Here is a 19,708-nt window from a genome sequence, read left to right as displayed (position 1 = left end):
GAGAACATTTATCTTGAATGAACTTGACTATTATTTTATAGTCAATACATGACATCGGCCTCCAGTTTCTTTTTACCTGATAAACAGCACGAGACAGTGATTTTAGCCCTACAGAAAAGTATACTGATCACAGTGAAATGAATCCCTTCCCCACCCCTCACCTGTCATGTTCTTTGTCCACCAGGTGGTAGCGGGCACGGAAGGCCACCAGGTGGGCGTAGTAGGCTGGCGCGGGGATGGAGACAGAGCGGGTGCAGCGGACGTAGGTGTGGCACAGCTGGTAGGTGAGCAGCTGAAACTCGTCAGCCGTGAAGCAGTTGTCGTCCCACAGGACGTGGTAATGGGATGGTCGGCTCGTACCCTGTAGGGAGAAGGCGAAGTCTGTAATACCACAGGAACAATGAGGGTTCCATGGAGAGGATACCAGCATTGATTCAACACTGACAACGATGTGTAGTGGAAAGCAATAGAGGCCGACGAACCTCTGAGAAAGTATCAATGACGGCAAGAGTCAACATTAGGGAGAAATAAGCAGGATATACTACCTGAACTTGTGCAAGAGGAATGCTGACTTTAGTATTACAACGTTTTCCCATTTTATGCCTATTGAACATAACCCTGCTGTGAGTCTTGACACACACCTGTATTCCTGCGTGGCTGCAGAGGTAAAAGTCAAACTCATAGGGGTGAGTGATATCTGTGTCCACAGTGGTGCCTGCAGGAATGTTGCCACTCCGTCCAACCTGCCAAAGAAACAACACCCCATTTAAAAACAGTTCAACAACCAATCTAAGCCTAGCAGATAAAGTCAATCATTAATGTACAAGGAGAGATCCATAGCACTGCTTACCCGCTCATTGCGGTCTGCACAGAAGAGGCGTGTGTGGTGGCGTTTCTGCACCACGATGTAGGTGATGCCTGGCTGGTACTCCTTCTCCAACATGATACAGGCTTCCCTGATGGCCAGCAGCTCATAGTACAGCACCTGCCACACAGAGAGAAGTCAACTCACCAGCAAAGAATGGCATGCGGTGAAGAATTCAAGTTTAAGGCTAATAGTCCATGAAGAACATTTTTGTAATACATGTATTTCTCAACATAGGGACATCATTTGGCTTGGCTGTCAACTTTAAATGAAAGATTGAAGGGGGACATAAGTATTTTAACTAACCTGTCTGAACTGTCCCTCTGACACACCATCCCTGTAAAATATGATTCTGGTGGGTTTGTAGCGGGTAGACTTGTAGAACTGGATGAGGAGCTCCCGCACCATGGAGGCCAGGTCCTGGATCACCTCCTGTCTGGGTCTCTGGACCCTCACTGTGGCACAGTACCTGCTGGGGTGGGCATCCATACTGCCCACCACCTGGGACAGAAACATGACTTCTGACACCATGTTTCAGAACGCTATTGTAGCAAACTAGTAGATTACCAATGTACTAGAGCCATCAGACTCCATGACAACTAGATAGACAGACAAGGCAGTGTTTGTGAGGAAAGTGGAAATGGAAACTAGAGTGACAGGAAGAGACTGACCGCTGCGATGGATGGCTTCTTTCCGTCTCCGGCTGGAGGGTGAGTGACGTCGGCCCCCAGGAAGATAACAGGCTGCTGGAACACTGAGGGACTGGTGGAGAGAGAGACAAACATCAGACATATACTACAGTCCAAAACTTTGGGGTCACTGAAATGTCCTTGTTTTTGAAAGGAAAGCAATGTGTTTGTCCAATGCCAATTACTCGAATGGAATAGCCTTCATTTCTCAGAACAAGAATAGACTGACGAGTTTCAGAAGAAAGGTATTTGTTTCTGGCCATTTTGAGCCTGTAATCAAACCCACAAATGCTGATGCTCCAGATTCTCATTCCGAAGAAGGCCAGTTTTAATGCTTATTTAAATCAGGATAACAGTTTTCGGCTGTGCTGACATAATTGCAAAAGGGTTTTCTAATGATCAATTAGCCTTTTAAAATTACAAACTTGGATTAGCTAACACAACGTGCCATTGGAACACAGGAGTGATGGTTGCTGATAATGGGCCTCTGTACACCTATGTAGATATATTTTTAAATCAGCTGTTTCCAGCTACAATAGTCAATGTCTACACTGTATTTCTGATCAATTTGATGTTATTCTAATGGACACATTTTTTTCCAATAATAAGGACATTTCTAAGTGACCCCAAACTTTTGAACAGTCGTGCATGTCCAAATAGGTTTTTGTCATACACTACATAGGTGTTTTCCATCATAAAGTATATATGCGTTTCTGCTAAATAGGGGTTTTCTGCCTGTGGCCACACCCGCTCTTTCACTTTGCTTTACCGTTGGTGTGGGACCAGGATGTTGTTGATGCCCCCCAGTTTGACGTTGATCTTGAGGCAGAGGTTGGAAAGGGTCTGGGGGGACGTCTTCACCACGTTCTTCACCTGGACACACTGAGTGGCCATGCCGAGGAGGGTGTCTCCAACCCGCTTTACCTCAGCTGTTAGAGAGACAAAGGGAACCATTTTACACCTGGTGCCATATTGTAGGACACAGGTAACCATTTACATCCAATGCCATATTGTAAACGCCGGTAAACGTCTTACACTTAATGCCATCTTGTACATGGTATACTCTGGCTATGGAAATAACCAAAATAAATTCACAGTCGTGGAAAATACATAATTAGTAGAGGTCGACCGATTATGATTTTTCAACTCCGATACTGATTATTGGAGGACCAAAATATATAGATTTGTAATAATGACAATTACAACAATACTGAACGAACAATGAACACTTATTTCAACTTAATATAATACATAAATAAAATCTATTTAGTCAAATAAATAATGAAATATGTTACATTTTGGTTTAAATTACGCAAAAACAGTGTTGAAGAAAAGTAAAAGTGCCATATGTGCCATGTAAAAAAAGCTAATGAAAGCTGGTGGTTCCTTTTAACATGAGTCTTCAATATTCCCAGTTAAGAAGTTTAAGGTTGCATTTATTATAGGAATTTTAGGACTATTTCTCTCTATACCATTTGTATTTCATATGCCTTTGACTACTGGATGTTCTTATAGGTACTATAGTATTGCCAGCCAAATCTCGGGAGTTGATAGGCTTGAAGTCAAACAGCACTGTGCTTCAAGCATTGCGAAGAGCTGCTGGCAAACGCAGGAAAGTGCTGTTTGAATGAATGCTTACAAGCCTGCTGCTGCCTACCACCGCTCAGTCAGACTGCTCTATCAAATATCAAATCATAGACAATTATACTATAATAAACACACAGAAATACGAGCCGTAGGTCATTAATATGGTCAAATCTGGAAACGATCATTTCGAAAACAAAACATTCATTCTTTCAGTGAAATACGGAACCGTTACGTATTTTATCAAACGGGTGGCATCCATAAGTCTAAATATTGCTGTTACATTGCACAACCTTCAATGTTATGTCAAAATTACGTACAATTCTGGCAAATTAATTACGGTCTTTGTTAGGAAGAAATGGTCTTCACACAGTTCGCAACGAGCCAGTCGGCCCAAACTGCTGCATATACCTTGACTCTGCTTGCACAGAACGCAAGAGAAGTGACACAATTTCCCTAGTTAATATTGCCTGCTAACATGAATTTCTTAACTATATATGCAAGTTTAAAAAAATATACTTGTGTATTGATTTTAAGAAAGGCATTGATATTCATGGTTAGGTACATTGGTGCAACGACAGTGCTTTTTAAAACTCCCGACAACTGTATGTAAACTTACGACTTCAACTGTATATCCACAGTAAAACGAGTCCTATATCGACATAACCTGAAAGGCTGCTCAGCAAGGAAAAGAAGCCACTGATCCAAAACCGCCCTCAAAAAGCAAGACTACGGTTTGCAACTGTACATGGCGACAAAGATAGTACTATTTGGAGAAATCTCCTCTGGTCTGATGAAACAAAAATAGAACTGCTTGGCCATAATGACTATCGTAATGTTTGGAGCAAAAAGGGGGGGGGGCTTGCAAGCCGAAGAACACCATCCCAACCGTAAAGCACGGTGGTGGCAGAATCATGTTGTGGGAGTACTTTGCTGCAAGAGGGACTAGTGCATTTCACAAAATAGATGGTATCATGCCGGAAGGAAAATGATGTGGATATATTGAAGCAATATCTCAAGGCATCAGTCAGGAAATTAAAGCTTGCTTGCAAATGGGTCTTCCAAATGGACAATGACCCCCAAGCATACTTCCAAAGTTGTGGCAAAATGGCTTAAGGACCACAATCAAGGTATTGGAGTGGCCATCACAAAGCCCTGACCTCCATTCTATAGAAAATTTGTGGGCAGAACTGAAAAAGCATGTGCGAGCAAGGAGGCCTTAAAACCTGACTCAGTTACACCAGCTCGGTCAGGAGGAATATGCCAAAATTCACCCAACTGATTGTGGGAAGCTTGGCTACTTGAAACGTTTGACCCAAGTTAATCAATTTAAAGGCAATGCTACCAAATACTAATTGAGTGTATGTAAACTTCTGACCCACTGGGAATGTGATGAAAGAAATAAAAGCTGAAATAAATCATTCTCTCTACAATTATTCGGACATTTCACATTCTTAAAATAAAGTGGTGATCCTAACTGACCTAAAACAGGGAATTTTTACTAGGATTAAATGTCAAGAATTGTGAAAAACTGAGTTTAAATGTATTTGGCTAAGGTGTATGTAAACTTCCGACTTCAATTGTAGATACTTTTGTACCCGTTTCCTCCAGCATCTTCACAAGGTCCTTTGCTGTTGTTCCGGGATTGATTTGCACGTGTCACACCAAAGTACGTTCATCTCTAGGAGACAGAACGCGTCTCCTTCCTGAGGGGTATAACGGCTGTGTGGTCCCATGGCGTTTACAATTGCGTACTATTGTTTGTACAGATGAACGTGGTACCTTCAGGCGTTTGGAAATTGCTCCCAAGAATGAACCAGACTTGTGGAGGTCAACAATTGTTTTCTGAGGTTTTGACTGATTTCTTTGGATTTTCCCATGATGTTAAGCAAAGAGGCACTGAGTTTGAAGGTAGGCCTTGAACTACATCCACAGGTACATCTCCAAATGACTAAAATGTTGTCAATTAGCCTGTTGTCAATCAGAAGCTTCTAAAGCCATGACATCATTGTTCTGGAATTTAAAGGCATAGTCAACTTAGTGTATGTCATCTTGATCCACTGGAATTGTAACACAGTGAATTATAAGTGAAATAATCTCTGTAAACAATTTTTTGAAAAATGACTTGTGTTATACACAAAGCATCTTGCCACCTTGATGTAATTAAATGTATCACTATCCACTTTAAACAATGCCACTCTATATAATGTTTTCATACCCTACATTACTCATATGTATATACTGTACTCTATACCATCTACTGCATCTTGATGTAATGTATCACTAGCCACTTTAAACAATGCCACTTTATATAATGTTTTCATATCCTACATTACTCCTCTCATATGTATATACAGTACTCTATACCATCTACTGCATCTTGCCTATGCCGTTCGGGCATCACTCATCCATATATTTTTATGTACATATTCGTATCCATTCCTTTGTGTATAAGAGGTAGTTGTTGTGAAAGTGTTAGGTTATATTACTTAGATATTAGATAGTTAGATATTACTGCATGGTCGGAACTAGAAGCACAAGCATTTCGCTACACTCGCATTAACATCTGCTAACCATGTGTATGTGACAAATACATTTGATTTGAAGTAGATGTCCTAACCGACTTGCCAAAACTATAGGTTGTTAACAAGAAATTTGTGGAGTGGTTGAAAAATGAGTTTTAATGACTCCAACCTAAGTATATGTAAACTTCAGACTTCAACAGTAGCTGTAAGCCCTGTCTTATGACTAAGAGCCGTTTGGGTGCAACTGCAGAATGTGACAGACATCCTGTGGGTTTACCATCTACAGAAAGTCACATGTATGGAAACTTGCAGAAAGGAGTACATAGTGTTTGTTCTTTTGAATGCAGTTAGCACAAGCTTGATAGCCCGAGGGCTCAACCGTCAATCTTAAGTCTGCACGGACAACTAATTACCTTTTACACACTATCTGCTGACTGCCACGTATACAGAAAGGGGTTGTATTTTCTCAATAAAGCAAGGACCCGACTATGTTTGTTAAGCTTTCAACTCTGAGCCATTATTGGTGATGGTTGATGGCTTCATTTTTGTAAATCTTATAAAATTGTTGTTTGAAAGAGTCAGTCTCTCTCTTCCTATAGAATTGCTAACACAATTTGGCAACGAGGAGGGATGGCAACTCCACTTGCTGATTGCTCCTGAGGAGACCGAGGGATGACGCATGTACGTCGTCCCCGCAGTGACTGTACGTACATACCCCAACCAGAAGCCATGGATAGATAACAGACAACATTCGCACTGAGCTAAAAGGGTAGACCTGCTGCTTTCAAAAAGCGGAACTCTAACCCAGAAGCTTATAAGAAATCCCGCTATTCCCTCCGATGAACCATCAAACGGGCAAAGCATCAATACAGGACTAAGATCGAATCGTACTAAACCGGCTCCGATGCTCAACGGCTGTGGCAGGGCTTGCAAACTATTATAGACTACAAAGTGAAGCACAGCCGAGAGCTGCCCAGTGAGACGAGCCTACCAGACGAGCTAAATAACTTATATTCTTGCTTCGAGGCAAGTAACACTGAAACATGCATGAGAGCATCAGCTGTTCCGGATGACTGTGTGATCACACTCTCCGCAGCCGATGTAAGACCTTTAAACAGGTCAACATTCACAAGGCCGCAGGGCCAGACGGATTATCAGGACGAGCATGTGCTGACCAACTGGCAAGTGTCTTCATTGACATTTTCAACCTGTCCCTGACCGAGTCTGTAATACCAACATGTTTCAAGCAGACCACCCTGTGCCCAAGAACACTAAGGTAACCTGCCTAAATAAATACCAACCCGTAGCACTCACGTCTGTAGCCGTGAAATGCTTTGAAAGGCTGGTCATGGCTCACATCAACACCATTATCCCAGAAACCCTAGACCCACTCCAATTTGCATACCACCCCAACAGATCCACAGATTGCACTCCACACTGCCCTTTCACACCTAGACAAAAGGAACACCTATGCAAAAATGCTATTCATTGACTACAGCTCAGCGTTCAACACCATAGTGCCTTCAAAGCTGATCACTAAGCTAAGGATACTGGGACTAAACACCTTCCTCTGCAACTGGATCCTGGACTTCCTGACAGGCCGCCCCCGGTGGGGAAGGTAGGCAACAACACATCCGCCACACTGATCCTCAACACAGGGGCCCCTCAGGGGTGCATGCTCAGTCCCCTCCTGTACTCCCTGTTCACTCATTAAGTTTGCTGATGACAACAGTGGTAGGCCTGATCACCGACAACGATGAGACTATAGGGAGGAGGTCAGAGACCTGGCCGGGTGGTGCCTGATAACAAACTATCCCTCAACGTAACCAAGACTAAGGAGATGATTGTGGACTACAGGAAAAGGAGCAACGAGCACGTCCCCATTCTCATCGGCGGGGCTGTAGTGAAGCAGGTTGAGAGCTTCAAGTTCCTTGGCATCCACATCACCGACAAATTAACATGGTCCAAGCACATCAAGACAGTCGTGAAGAGGGCATGACAATGCCTATTCCCCCTCAGGAGAAAAGGTTTGGCATGGGTTCTCAGATCCTCAAAATGTTTTACAACTGCACCACCGAGAGCATCCTGCTGGGTTGTATCACTGCATGGTATGGCAACTGCTCGGCCTCGCAAGGCACTACAGAGAGTAGTGCGTATGGTCCAGCACATCACCAGGGCCAAGCTTCCTGCCATCCAGGATCTCTATACCAGGCGGTGTCAGAGGAAGGCCCTAAAAATTGTCAGACTCCAGCCACCCTAGTCATGGACTGTTCTCTCTGCTACCGCACAGCAAGAGGTACCGGTGCACCAAGCCTAGGTCCAAGAGGCTTCTAAACAGCTTCTACCCCCAAGCCATAAGACTCCTGAACAGCTAATCAAATGGCTACCCAGATTATTTGAATTGCCCACTCCCCACCTTACTACGCTGCTGCTACTACTCTCTCTTGTTATCACTTTAATAACTCTACCTACGTTTTAATATTACCTCAATACCCCGGTGTCCCCGACATCGACTCTGTACCAGTACCCCCTGTATTGTTACCCTCTGCTATTGTTATTTACTGGTGATCTTTAATTTGTTGTTCTTATCTCATACTTTATTGTTGTTAGTATTTTCTAAAAACTGCATTATTGGTTAAGGGCTTGTAAGTAAGCATTTCACTGTAAGGTCTACACCGGTTGTATTCTGTGCATGCGACAAATAAAATGTGATTTGTGTAAGAGATGCCAGGAGAGTCCTTATGAAAGCAATTCCAGAATAAGATCCCGAGGTACTATAGCGATACCAGGACAAAGTCCTGAAGAAATATGCCATGGGTTACCATCGTCAGGTGTAAATGTATGAGCTATGTGATTCCAGGACAGGGTCCTGAAGAAATATGCCATGGGTTACCATCGTCAGGTGTAAATGTATGAGCTATGTGATTCCAGGACAGGGTCCTGAAGAAATATGCCATGGGTTACCATCGTCAGGTGTAAATGTATGAGCTATGCGATTCCAGGACAGGGTCCTGAAGAAATATGCCATGGGTTACCATCGTCAGGTGTAAATGTATGAGCTATGCGATTCCAGGACAGGGTCCTGAAGAAATATGCCATGGGTTACCATCGTCAGGTGTAAATGTATGAGCTATGTGATTCCAGGACAGGGTCCTGAAGAAATATGCCATGGGTTACCATCGTCAGGTGTAAATGTATGAGCTATGTGATTCCAGGACAGGGTCCTGAAGAAATATGCCATGGGTTACCATCGTCAGGTGTAAATGTATGAGCTATGTGATTCCAGGACAGGGTCCTGAAGAAATATGCCATGGGTTACCATCGTCAGGTGTAAATGTATGAGCTATGTGATTCCAGGACAGGGTCCTGAAGAAATATGCCATGGGTTACAATCGTCAGGTGTAAATGTATGAGCTATGTGATTCCAGGACAGGGTCCTGAAGAAATATGCCATGGGTTACCATCGTCAGGTGTAAATGTATGAGCTATGTGATTCCAGGACAGGGTCCTGAGGTTCAAGTCAAAAATATTCCTGCAGCTTAGACAAACATTGTAAAAGAAAATGAATGAATCAGTGTACTGGTGAAAGTTAGTTATGATTGGGAAACCAGCTATAAATTTAAAACCTACGTGGGAATTTGCATAGGAGGAACTGCCATTTGGGTATAACATTTCAAATAAAATAATGAAGAAATTATATTAATTATATTTTATATTATATAAATTATATAAAAATATATTTTAGAATTATAAGAAAGATGGGTGGGTTTGGATTTATAAACTTTAAGTATGATTAATCATTAGTTATAATAGAGACATGAGGGGTGCCATAGTCTAGGGTCTACACCAGAAGTTAATGGTTATCTGTAGGAGGAAGGTATATGGTGGGTGCAATTAAGCTTGGAATGCGCTGAGTGTAGGGAAAACGATCACGTGGCAGGCACTGATAAGGGGAGAGAGCCATGGATTAGTGATGAAGGGGGTCGAGGTCAGGTCACATTAAGGGAGAAGGAACAGTTTATTGCCCGTATCACTTTGTTTCCTGCCTAGCAGCAGAGATGGAGTGTTGAGAGAAGGAAGAGATTCCACCCCAAAGTGGATTCCACCCCACTGCTCAAAAAAATAAAAGGAACACTAAAATAACACATCCTAGATCTGAATGAAATATTCTTATTAAATACTTTTTTCTTTACATAGTTGAATGTGCTGACAAAATCACACAAAAATGATCAATCGTAATCAAATTTATCAACCCATGGAGGTCTGGATTTGGAGTCACACTCAAAATTAAAGTGGAAAACCACACTACAGGCTGATCCAACTTTGATGTAATGTCCTTAAAACAAGTCAAAATGAGGCTCAGTAGTGTGTGTGGCCTCCACGTGCTTGTATGACCTCCCTACAACGCCTGGGCATGCTCCTAATGAGGTGACGGATGGTCTCCTGAGGGATCTCCTCCCAGACCTGGACTAAAGCATCCGCCAACTCCTGGACAGTCTGTGGTGCAACGTGGCGTTGGTGGATGGAGCGAGACATGATGTCCCAGATGTGCTCAAATTGGATTCAGGTCTGGGGAACGGGCGGGCCAGTCCATAGCATCAATGCCTTCCTCTTGCAGGAACTGCTGACACACTCCAGCCATATGAGGTCTAGCATTGTCTTGCATTGGGAGGAACCCAGGGCCAACCGCACCAGCATATGGTCTCACAAGGGGTCTGAGGATCTCATCTCGGTACCGAATGGCAGTCAGGCTACCTCTGGCAAACACATGGAGGACTGTGCGGCCCCCCAAAGAAATGCCACCCCACACCATGACTGACCCACCGCCAAACCGGTCATGCTGGAGGATGTTGTAGGCAGCAGTTCTCCACGGTGTCTCCAGACTCTTATCACGTCTGTCACATGCTCAGTGTAAACCTGCTTTCATCCGTGAAGAGCACAGGGCGCCAGTGGCGAATTTGCCAATCTTGGTGTTCTCTGGCAAATGCCAAACGTCCTGCACGGTGTTGGGCTGTAAGCACAACCCCCACCTGTGGACGTCGGGCCCTCATACCACCCTCATGGAGTCTGTTTCTGACTGTTTGAGCAGACACATGCACATTTGTGGCCTGCTGGAGGTCATTTTGCAGGGCTCTGGCAGTGCTCCTCCTTGCACAAAGGCGGAGGTAGAGGTCCTGCTGCTGGGTTGTTGCCCTCCTACGGCCTCCTCCACGTCTCCTGATGTACTGGCCTGTCTCCTGGTAGCGCCTCCATGCTCTGGACACTACGCTGACAGACACAGCAAACCTTCTTGTCACAGCTCGCATTGATGTGCCATCCTGGATGAGCTGCACTACCTGAGCCACTTGTGTGGGTTGTAGACTCCGTCTCATGCTACCACTAGAGTGAAAGCACCGCCAGCATTCAAAAGTGACCAAAACATCAGCCAGGAAGCATAGGAACTGAGAAGTGGTCTGTGGTCACCACCTGCAGAACCACTCCTTTATTGGGGGTGTCTTGCTAATTGCCTGTAATTTCCACCTGTTGTCTAATCCATTTGCACAACAGCATGTGAAGTTTATTGTCATCAGTGTTGCTTCCTAAGTGGAAGTAATCAAAGTAGTTTGATTTCACAGAAGTGTGATTGACTTGGAGTTACATTGTGTTGTTTAAGTGTTCCCTTTATTTTTTTGAGCAGTGTATATACCACCACTGGTGGAACCATGTCTTTGGGTCAGCTTTTTGGGGCCCACTATACATATCACTGCAAAGTAAGCTCTCTTCAGCTTTTCGATCCTTCGGGGTGAATAAACTTGGTTTAAGCTTTCATAGTGTTCGTTGAGTTCTTACTCTGATATTTAGAACCGAACACTAATTAAACACTGTTGTTTGTGTTTGAGTGTGTGTGTCTATAGTGGAGTTTCACAATGGGAGCCAAGAGCAGCAAGGGAGAACCTTGTCTGACCGATCATCTCACGGGACCAGTGAAGGTCATGGCAGATAAATGGGGCAGGGACATTCTGGAACAGGTACCGCTCTGGCACAAAGTAGCAGATTTTCCCTTAAAAAGGTACATTGAGTGAAATTTTATTAGCAGAATGTAGAAAGATCTTTTTGAAGTTTGAGGAAACCAAGAAAGCCAAGAAATGTCTAATAGATTGGCGTATGTTTAGAAAGGGAAAGAGGGAAGCCAAAAGACAGACAGGAAAGTTAAAGGAATAATGCTGAAAGAAAGTAACAAGAAACACGCGGAGGAAGATAAGAAAAGAAGGAGAAACACAGATGATGATGACTTTCCACCCCCTATTATACCCCTGTATCCACTTCACCAGCACCATCCCTGGTTGTCCGACAGCAGCTCTCTCAGCCGTCTCCCCCACCGTAGCTCTACCAGCAGACCACTTGGAGGAGCAGAAATCCGTTCCGTGCACCGGCCACATTGAGTCCGGTCTCTGGTGTTGATGGACTCTGGAAACTTAGTCCACCATCGACGCCGACCCCTACGTGTAAGTTCCTTACCCGCAACGACCAGAACAGGTAAAAAAAAAAAAAAAAAAAAAAGGGGGACCCAAACACAACCTTTCTCCAGGCACCTCGGGTAACGTTCTCTAATTCACAACTGCGATCTGTGGACGGTGAGAAGTGCCATGTCGAATGGCACCCGCTCGTCGACATCCAAAAGACTTGGACGAAATGAAGAAGGACATTGGTAAAGAACTTACAAATCTTACAAAGGACACTGGTGATTTTACACAGCTACTTAAGTTGGCCGTACAAGCCATCTGCCGCTGAGATCACGCACATTTGCCGTGTCAAGATGAGGTTACGATGGGCAGACGTTGAGGGAGGCTTTGATGAAAACTACCAATGGGAAGAGGGTGGAGTGTATCAGACCCAACTGGTTACACTGTGTGATCAAATAAAATAAACATTACCCACCCATGACTGATTGGGCAGCTATCCATAGTTGCACGCAGAAAGCTAAAAAGAGTCGTTGGAACACTACAGACATGGGCTGAAAACCTGCTACTGAAAGCATAGCGGGCTCAAACCAATGACTGATGGCCGCCGCAATGACTATGACAGCCTCTTTAAATCTGCCCTAATGAATGGAATTTTGCCAGCCCTTAGTAAACAGGTTAAAATGACCTGCATTGGCTGGGAAACTAAGTCTACAAGCAAACATGCTGAGGCAGCAACTGTCTCAAGAAGACAAGACAAAACAGAGAATAGAAAAAGAAGGAGTGAAGTTACAAGCTGCACAGTTGGCTTTTTAAATCAAGGACAGGGACAGCAGCGGCAGGCTCAGCGAAGACCTCAAAATGATAGACAGAGGGGAAGAGGAACAAGTAGATGAAGAGGGGGAGTCAGTGCTAATGGGTGGGCCAGACAAGAGCAACAACAGGAAATTAGCTTGTTACAACTGCGGAAAGGAGGGACATTTCGCCAGAGCATGTCGAAACGAACCTACCGAACAGGGGGGGGGGGAAATCGAGCCAGCTGACACCCTTAGACAGCATTTAAATATGTTTTTCAAAACCCCATGAGGAGCCAATGGTTTGTCTCTTCGTCAGTGGTGAGCCAATCACATTTCTAGAAGATACTTGCTCTGCAATGTCTGTCATAGATTTGGAATTGATGTCCAAACCTCCCACCACTATAGGAGCCTCGGGAGTGACTCTGAAAGAGTTAATAACACATGCATTTACCATCAATACATTTTTGGGGGAATGTTGTCCTGTAAATGTGTCAGGAAGCGATCTTCTCTGTAAATTGGGAATTCATATTCTTTGTGAAGGAAAAGGCCTCCCTGTTGTACAGCCTCAGGAGACGTCAACTCATGATGTTGTCCGACATGGTCTGAACATGAGTGGTACTATGCATGGGATGTACAGGATATTCATGGGTCACACTATGACCCTACTGATTAAATTTTATCAACTGCTCGCAGTTGTTGGAAACAGAAGGTAGTTTTATGTCACAGACTGGCTTACATTGACCTCACATTTCTCACTATTGACAAGAGATTTAGATTATGAACAAAGTTGGCTGACCGGGACCATATCCAAGAGAGCTTACTTTGCAGTGATATGTGTAGTGGGCCCCAATTTTGTGCTTTAAGTGTTAAATTGAATACAGAACAGGCTTAGTTGTATGTATTTATGTATCGGTAGCTAAAAACAGATGTTGCTGCTTGGGAGGATATTGGTATTTGGTTGAAGTCAGTCTTGCAGGGATGGGTCTAAATTCTCCCCCAGCATTCATACTTTGTGTGTTCCATGGCTGTACATGTTCAATGAGATGTACATGGCCTTGATATCACTAAACAGAGGATTCGTATGACATTGGGCAAAAGAGGGGGGGGGGGGGGGGGTTGAACCGGCTTACTGTCACACCTAAGGGCCCACACAGACCAAGCTGAACTCAGTATCCCCTAAGTGAGGAAGCTATCAAGGGGATTAAAGAGGAGCTATTGTGCCTTGTCCAGGCTCTCCCTGTAATACCGCCATTCTTTCTGTATGAAAAGCCTCAGGTGATTGGCGTTTTGTTCAAGATCTCAGACCTGTTAACGATGCAGTTTATGCAATGACTCCTGCTGTGCCAAACCCCATTACGATTCTATTTTCTGTGCGGCAAAATGGTTTTCAGTTGTTGATTTGGCTAATGCTTTTTTATAGCATTCCCGTCGCACCAGAATCACAGTTCTGGTTCGTGTTTAAGATTTTAAACAAGTGTTTGACTTGGAACGTCTGCCACCAAGGATACTCAGAATCTCCGGTGGTATATTCTGCTGCTTTGGCACAAAATTAATACAGTATGTCGACCTGTTACTGTGTTCTGAACAAGCATGTGAAGTCGACACCAGAGCTCTGTTAGTGTTTCTTGCTGAAAATGACAGAGAGAGGTCAGGGTGGGGTTTACAGACCTGCTCCACAATGCCAGCACAATCGTGGGGTTCCCCATTATCGTCAGTTGGCAAATATTTTTAAAACCAAATACTTTCAGACTTTTACTCAAGTAGTATTTTACAGGGTGACTTTCACTTTTACTTGAGTAAAAGTCAAGATGCCTTAATAGAAAATGACTCAGTATGACAATGTTGTACTTTTTCCACCACTGCCTACGCAGGTACGACTGCTATAGATACTTAAGAGTGCAAAACTGCCATCACATCTGTCAGCTCAGGCTGCAGAATTATTTTCACTGACTAGGGTGTGCATTCTAGCTAAGGATAAAACTGTTACCATTTATACTGATAGCAGATACGCGTTCGGGGTGGTGCACGATTTTGGAACATTGTGGCTGCATCGTGGGTTCCTTACATCATCTGGTAAGATTGATTGCGAAACTATATGAAAAACTGTCTCTAAAGGGAATGCTATGGCTGCCATGGCTGCAAAGGCAGCTGCCGTGTTGATTGTTTCCCCCACTCTCCAAATGGTTTCACTTCCTGTTTCTGCAGCAAATATGTTTTAATTACATGATGTTTCTGATCTGCAATCAGGTGCAGAGCCTGGGGAGGTGAGACAGTGGAGGAAGAAGTGTTCCTTTGACAGCCTTCCCATTTTACCCAGATCTTGCTTCCCCTATGTGGCTAAGTTGACACATGGCCAAGATCATGTGTCAAAAGGGGAGTAGTAGAAATTGTACATACTTTTTTGGTTTCCTCCTGGATTTTGTGCTAAGTGTTTGATTTGTATGACTAAAAACGCAGGCAAAGGCTGCCTATGTCAACCCACCCAAGGCCCGAAGACCCTTTTGAGCACATAATGGACTTCATTGAGCTTACTCCATGCCAGGGGTATACGTACTGCCTGGTTGATGCCTTCTCCAAATGGGTAGAAGCATTTCTTTGTAAGCATGCCACAGCAATGGCTGTAGCAAAGAACCTACTAAGGGAAATCATCCCTGAGGTCTGCCGTCCAAATTAACAGCTCTCATTTTGTAAATAGTGTTATTCCGAACATCTCTGAAAGTTTGCAGATTGACCTGTAAATACATTGTGGTTATCATCCATCCAGTGGTGATCTCAGAGAGAGAGCCAACCAAACACTGAAAATTAAATTGATTAAACTGATGACCGAGACCGGATTGCCATGGGTAACAGTAATGCCTCTGGCTCTGATGTACTTGTCTGGACGCGCGCATCGTACCACTGGTTTAGCACCTCATGAAATACTCACAGGAAGGGTGAGTAACCCTAACCCACGATATTGCTTAACACTCCATTCCCACAGAACAAGTTGACATTGATGGGTTGCAAGGGTCAAATGGTAAGTTACTGTGCTGCACTTAACAATGTTCTGAAGTCTAGTTTTCCCAGGGTAGCACTTATTTGTTTTTCCTTTGCCTCGATGTGTGGTATGGATGGGGGTGGGGCTAGGTCTACACAAAGGGTGCACATTTTTAAACAATTCACAAAAAGCTCTGACGAAGGCCGTGAGGCCGATACGTAAGCTTATTAAATATCAGTGATACTATCAAGAGCAGTGTGCTGTTTCCTTTTTCCTTCATATTTTTCCCAGGGTGAAAGCGGCTTTACCTGAATCAAAGGAAGGACCACTACACAAACTTCAACCAGGCAATTGGGTGGTCATCAAGGACCTCCGCAGAAAAACCTGGCACCAACAGCGCTGGACTGGTCCATTCCAAGTGCTTCTGACAACCCAGACAGCGGTGAAAGTTGCAGAGAGGTCTATGTGGGTTCAGGCAAACCACTGTAGGAAGGTGCCCCACAACCCAGACGAGGATGTACCAGCTGATGTCCCGTCGTAGGCAACCCCAGATGCCATGGGAGGACCAGGACCGGACTCTACGCATCATGTTTGTTACTTTCGTGGTCAGTCTTCTCATTGCAGCTGCTGTATGGGTATGTTGCTAGCACGAGGGGGGAGTGTGCCAAATGATAGGTGACCTTTGCTGTACATTCATACCCTAGAAGGCCAGAATCCCAGTTCGCCTCTTCACTGTTGACGTTGAGACTGGTGTTTTGCGGGTACAATTGAATGAAGCTGCCAGTTGAGGACTTGTGAGCCATCGGTTTCTCAAACTAGACACTAATGTCATTGTCCTATTGGTCATTTCTGCACCGGGGCCTCCCACTCCTTTTTCTATTCTGGTTCGAGCCAGTTCGCGCTGTTCTGTGAAGGGAGTAGTACACAGCGTTTTACGAGATCTTCAGTTTATTGCCAATTTCTCACATGGAATAACCTTCATTTTCTCAGAACAAGAACAGAATGATGAGTTTCAGAAGAATCTTATTTGTTTCTGGCCATTTTGAGCCAGTAATCGAACCCACAAATGCTGATGCTCTAGATACTCAACTATTCAGACCCGTTGTATTGCTTCTTTAATCAGAACAGCAGTTTTCAGCTGTGCTAACATAATTGCAAAAGGGTTTTCTAATGATCAATTAGCCTTTTAAAATGATAAAATTGGATTAGCTAACATGACGTGCCATTGGAACACAGGAGTGATGTTGCTGATAATGGGCCTCCGTATGCCTATGTAGACATTCCATAAAAATATGCAGTTTCCAGCTACAATAGTCATTTACAACATTAATGTTTACACTGATGTTATTTTCAATGAACAAAAACTGTGTTTTTCTTTAAAACAAGGACATTTCTAAGTGACCCCAAACTTTTGAACAGTAGTGTACATAAGTATTCAAACCCTTTGTTGTGAGACTCAAAATTGAACTCCGGTGCATCCTGTTTCCATTGATCATCCTTGAGATGTTTCTACAACTTGCAGTCCACCTGTGGTAAATTCAATTGATTGGACATGATTTGAAAAGGCACACACACACCTGTCTTTATAAAAAGGTCCCAAAGTTGATAGTGCATGTCAGAACAAAAACCAAGTCAGGAGGTCGAAGGAATTTTCCGTAGAGCTCCGAGACAGGATTGTTTCTAGGCACAGATCTGGGGAAGGGTACCAAAACATTTCTGCAGCATTGAAGGTCCCCAAGAACACAGTGGCCTCCATCATTCTTAAATGGAAAAGTTTGGAAGCACCAAGACTCTTCTTAGAAATGGTCGCCCGGCAAAACTGAGCAATCGGGGTAGAAGGGCATTGGTCAAGTCTCTGACCTTGAAATAAGATTCTCTGGTCTGATGAAACCAAGACTGAACTCCATGGCCTGAATGCCAAGCTTCACGTCTGGAGGAAACCTGGCACCATCCCACCGGAGAAGGAGGGTGGTGGCAGCATCCATGTGGTGGGGATGTTTTTCAATAGCAGGGACAGGGAGACTAGTCAGGATCGAGGGAAAGATGAACAGAGCAAAGTACAGAGAGATCCTTGTTGAAAACCTGATCCAGAGTGCTCAGGACCTCAGACTGGGGCAAAGGTTCACCTTCCACAGGAAAACGACCCTAAGCACACAGCCAAGACAACGCAGGAGTGGCTTCGGGACAAGTCTCTGAATGCCCTTGAATGACCCAGCAAGAGCCCGAACTTGAACCCCATCAAACATCTCTGGAGAGACCTGAAAATAAATGTGCAGCGACGCTCCCCAACCAACCTGACAGAGATAGAGAGGATATGCAGAGAACAATGGGAGAAATTCCAAAATACAGGTGTGCCAAGCTTGCAGTCAGTAGAAATTAAAACTTAGGACACTAAAGAGGCCTAACTGACCTTAATTGCCTACAGTCTGTAAGCTGTTAGTGTCTTAACAACCATTCCACAGGTGCATGTTCATTAATTGTTTATGGATGGGAAACAGTGTTTCAACCCTTTACAATGAAGATCTGTGAAGTTATTTGGATTTTTACGAATTATCTTTGAAAGACAGGGTCCTGAAAAAGGGACGTTTCTTTTTTTCTGAGTTTATATCTCAATTGCAAAAGGTACTGTCCTTGGCTTGATAAAAACAACATTTTGGGCAGTATTTTGTTGAGAAAACATAAGGAACATTATTTTTTGAATACAGAGGTTCAATCCAGTGTGCCTTATGGCTATTAGCTGGACCAAAATGTTTCCATTTGGGATAGTGATATCCGCACATACTATATGTCATATTCAGGTTGGGATGAGGAGCAGAGCAGCACAGATGGTCTCCCTGACTGCCCCTAAGAAGTCAGCAACATACTTCCGTGGACGCTAACACTATCTGCTGGGATGTTTTGTGCCTCTTGCCACGGATAAGAAGTACCAGCTCAACCTACCTCAGTACCCCAATACTGACTGTGTGTACCAGCTGCAGTGGTGCCCAGTGATATACAGTAGTGGAAAAAAAACACTACTCATCGTGAAAAGTGATTAAAGTAACACTCCCATTTACACGTTTACCCTCCACTAAATCACTGGTGCCAACTGTTTAGAAAGGGCTGGGTAAGTACACTTGGTTTTGAGAGGTTATCAACATCAGTGGATCTATAATGAATTTGGTGAGATGTTTACAATGGCAAGATAAAGTATGTGAACCCATTGCAATTAACAGGATTTCTGTATAAACTGATCATAAAATTGATCTGATCTTCATCTAAGTCACAACAATAGACAAACAGTCTGCTTAAACTAATAACACACAAAGTATTATATGCTTTCATGTCTTCATTGAACACACCGTGGGAGCGTTACTTTACTCACAGTGCAGGGTTGGAAAAGTATGTGAAACCTTGGATTTAATAACTGGTTGACCCTCCTTTGGCAGCAATAACCTCAACCAAACATTTTCTGTAGTGGCGGATCAGATCTGCACAACGGTCAGGAGGAATTTTGGACCATTCGTCTTTACAAAACTGTTTAAATTCAGCAATATTCTTGGGATGTCCGGTGTGAACAGCTCTCGAGGTCATGCCACAGCATCTAATCAGTTTGAGGTCAGGACTCTGACTGGGCCACTCCAGAAGGTGCATTATCTTCTGTTGAAGCCATTCGGTTATTGATTTTCTTCTGTGTTTTGGGTCGTTGTTCTGTTGCGTCACACAACTTCTGTTGAGCTTCAATTGGCGGACAGATAGCCTATCATTCTCCTGCAAAATGTCTTGATAAATTAATTCACGTTTTTCCTGTAGATTACAGCAAGCTGTCCAGCCCTGAGGCAGCAAACCAGC

At 43.8% G+C, this 19,708-nt stretch overlaps 1 protein-coding gene across 1 annotated transcript in view; it reads right to left on the bottom strand.

The window, feature by feature from the left end:
- Nucleotides 1-19,708, bottom strand: part of LOC109907630 (protein argonaute-3-like) — a 49,797-nt gene that overhangs the window by 6,236 nt on the left and 23,853 nt on the right. Inside the window, exons 13-18 of the mRNA XM_020505718.2 lie at nucleotides 2,324-2,483; nucleotides 1,537-1,627; nucleotides 1,172-1,366; nucleotides 851-985; nucleotides 642-743; nucleotides 162-361 (exon numbers count right to left, since the gene is read on the bottom strand). Of these exons, the coding sequence (XP_020361307.1) occupies nucleotides 162-361; nucleotides 642-743; nucleotides 851-985; nucleotides 1,172-1,366; nucleotides 1,537-1,627; nucleotides 2,324-2,483 (883 nt within the window). The remainder of the gene's footprint in view (nucleotides 1-161; nucleotides 362-641; nucleotides 744-850; nucleotides 986-1,171; nucleotides 1,367-1,536; nucleotides 1,628-2,323; nucleotides 2,484-19,708) is intronic.

Source organism: Oncorhynchus kisutch, linkage group LG17 (assembly GCF_002021735.2).
Source record: "Oncorhynchus kisutch isolate 150728-3 linkage group LG17, Okis_V2, whole genome shotgun sequence".
Taxonomy (NCBI): domain Eukaryota; kingdom Metazoa; phylum Chordata; class Actinopteri; order Salmoniformes; family Salmonidae; genus Oncorhynchus; species Oncorhynchus kisutch.
The sequence above is the reverse complement of the archived record's forward strand: the minus strand, read 5'-3'. Positions and strand labels throughout refer to the sequence as shown.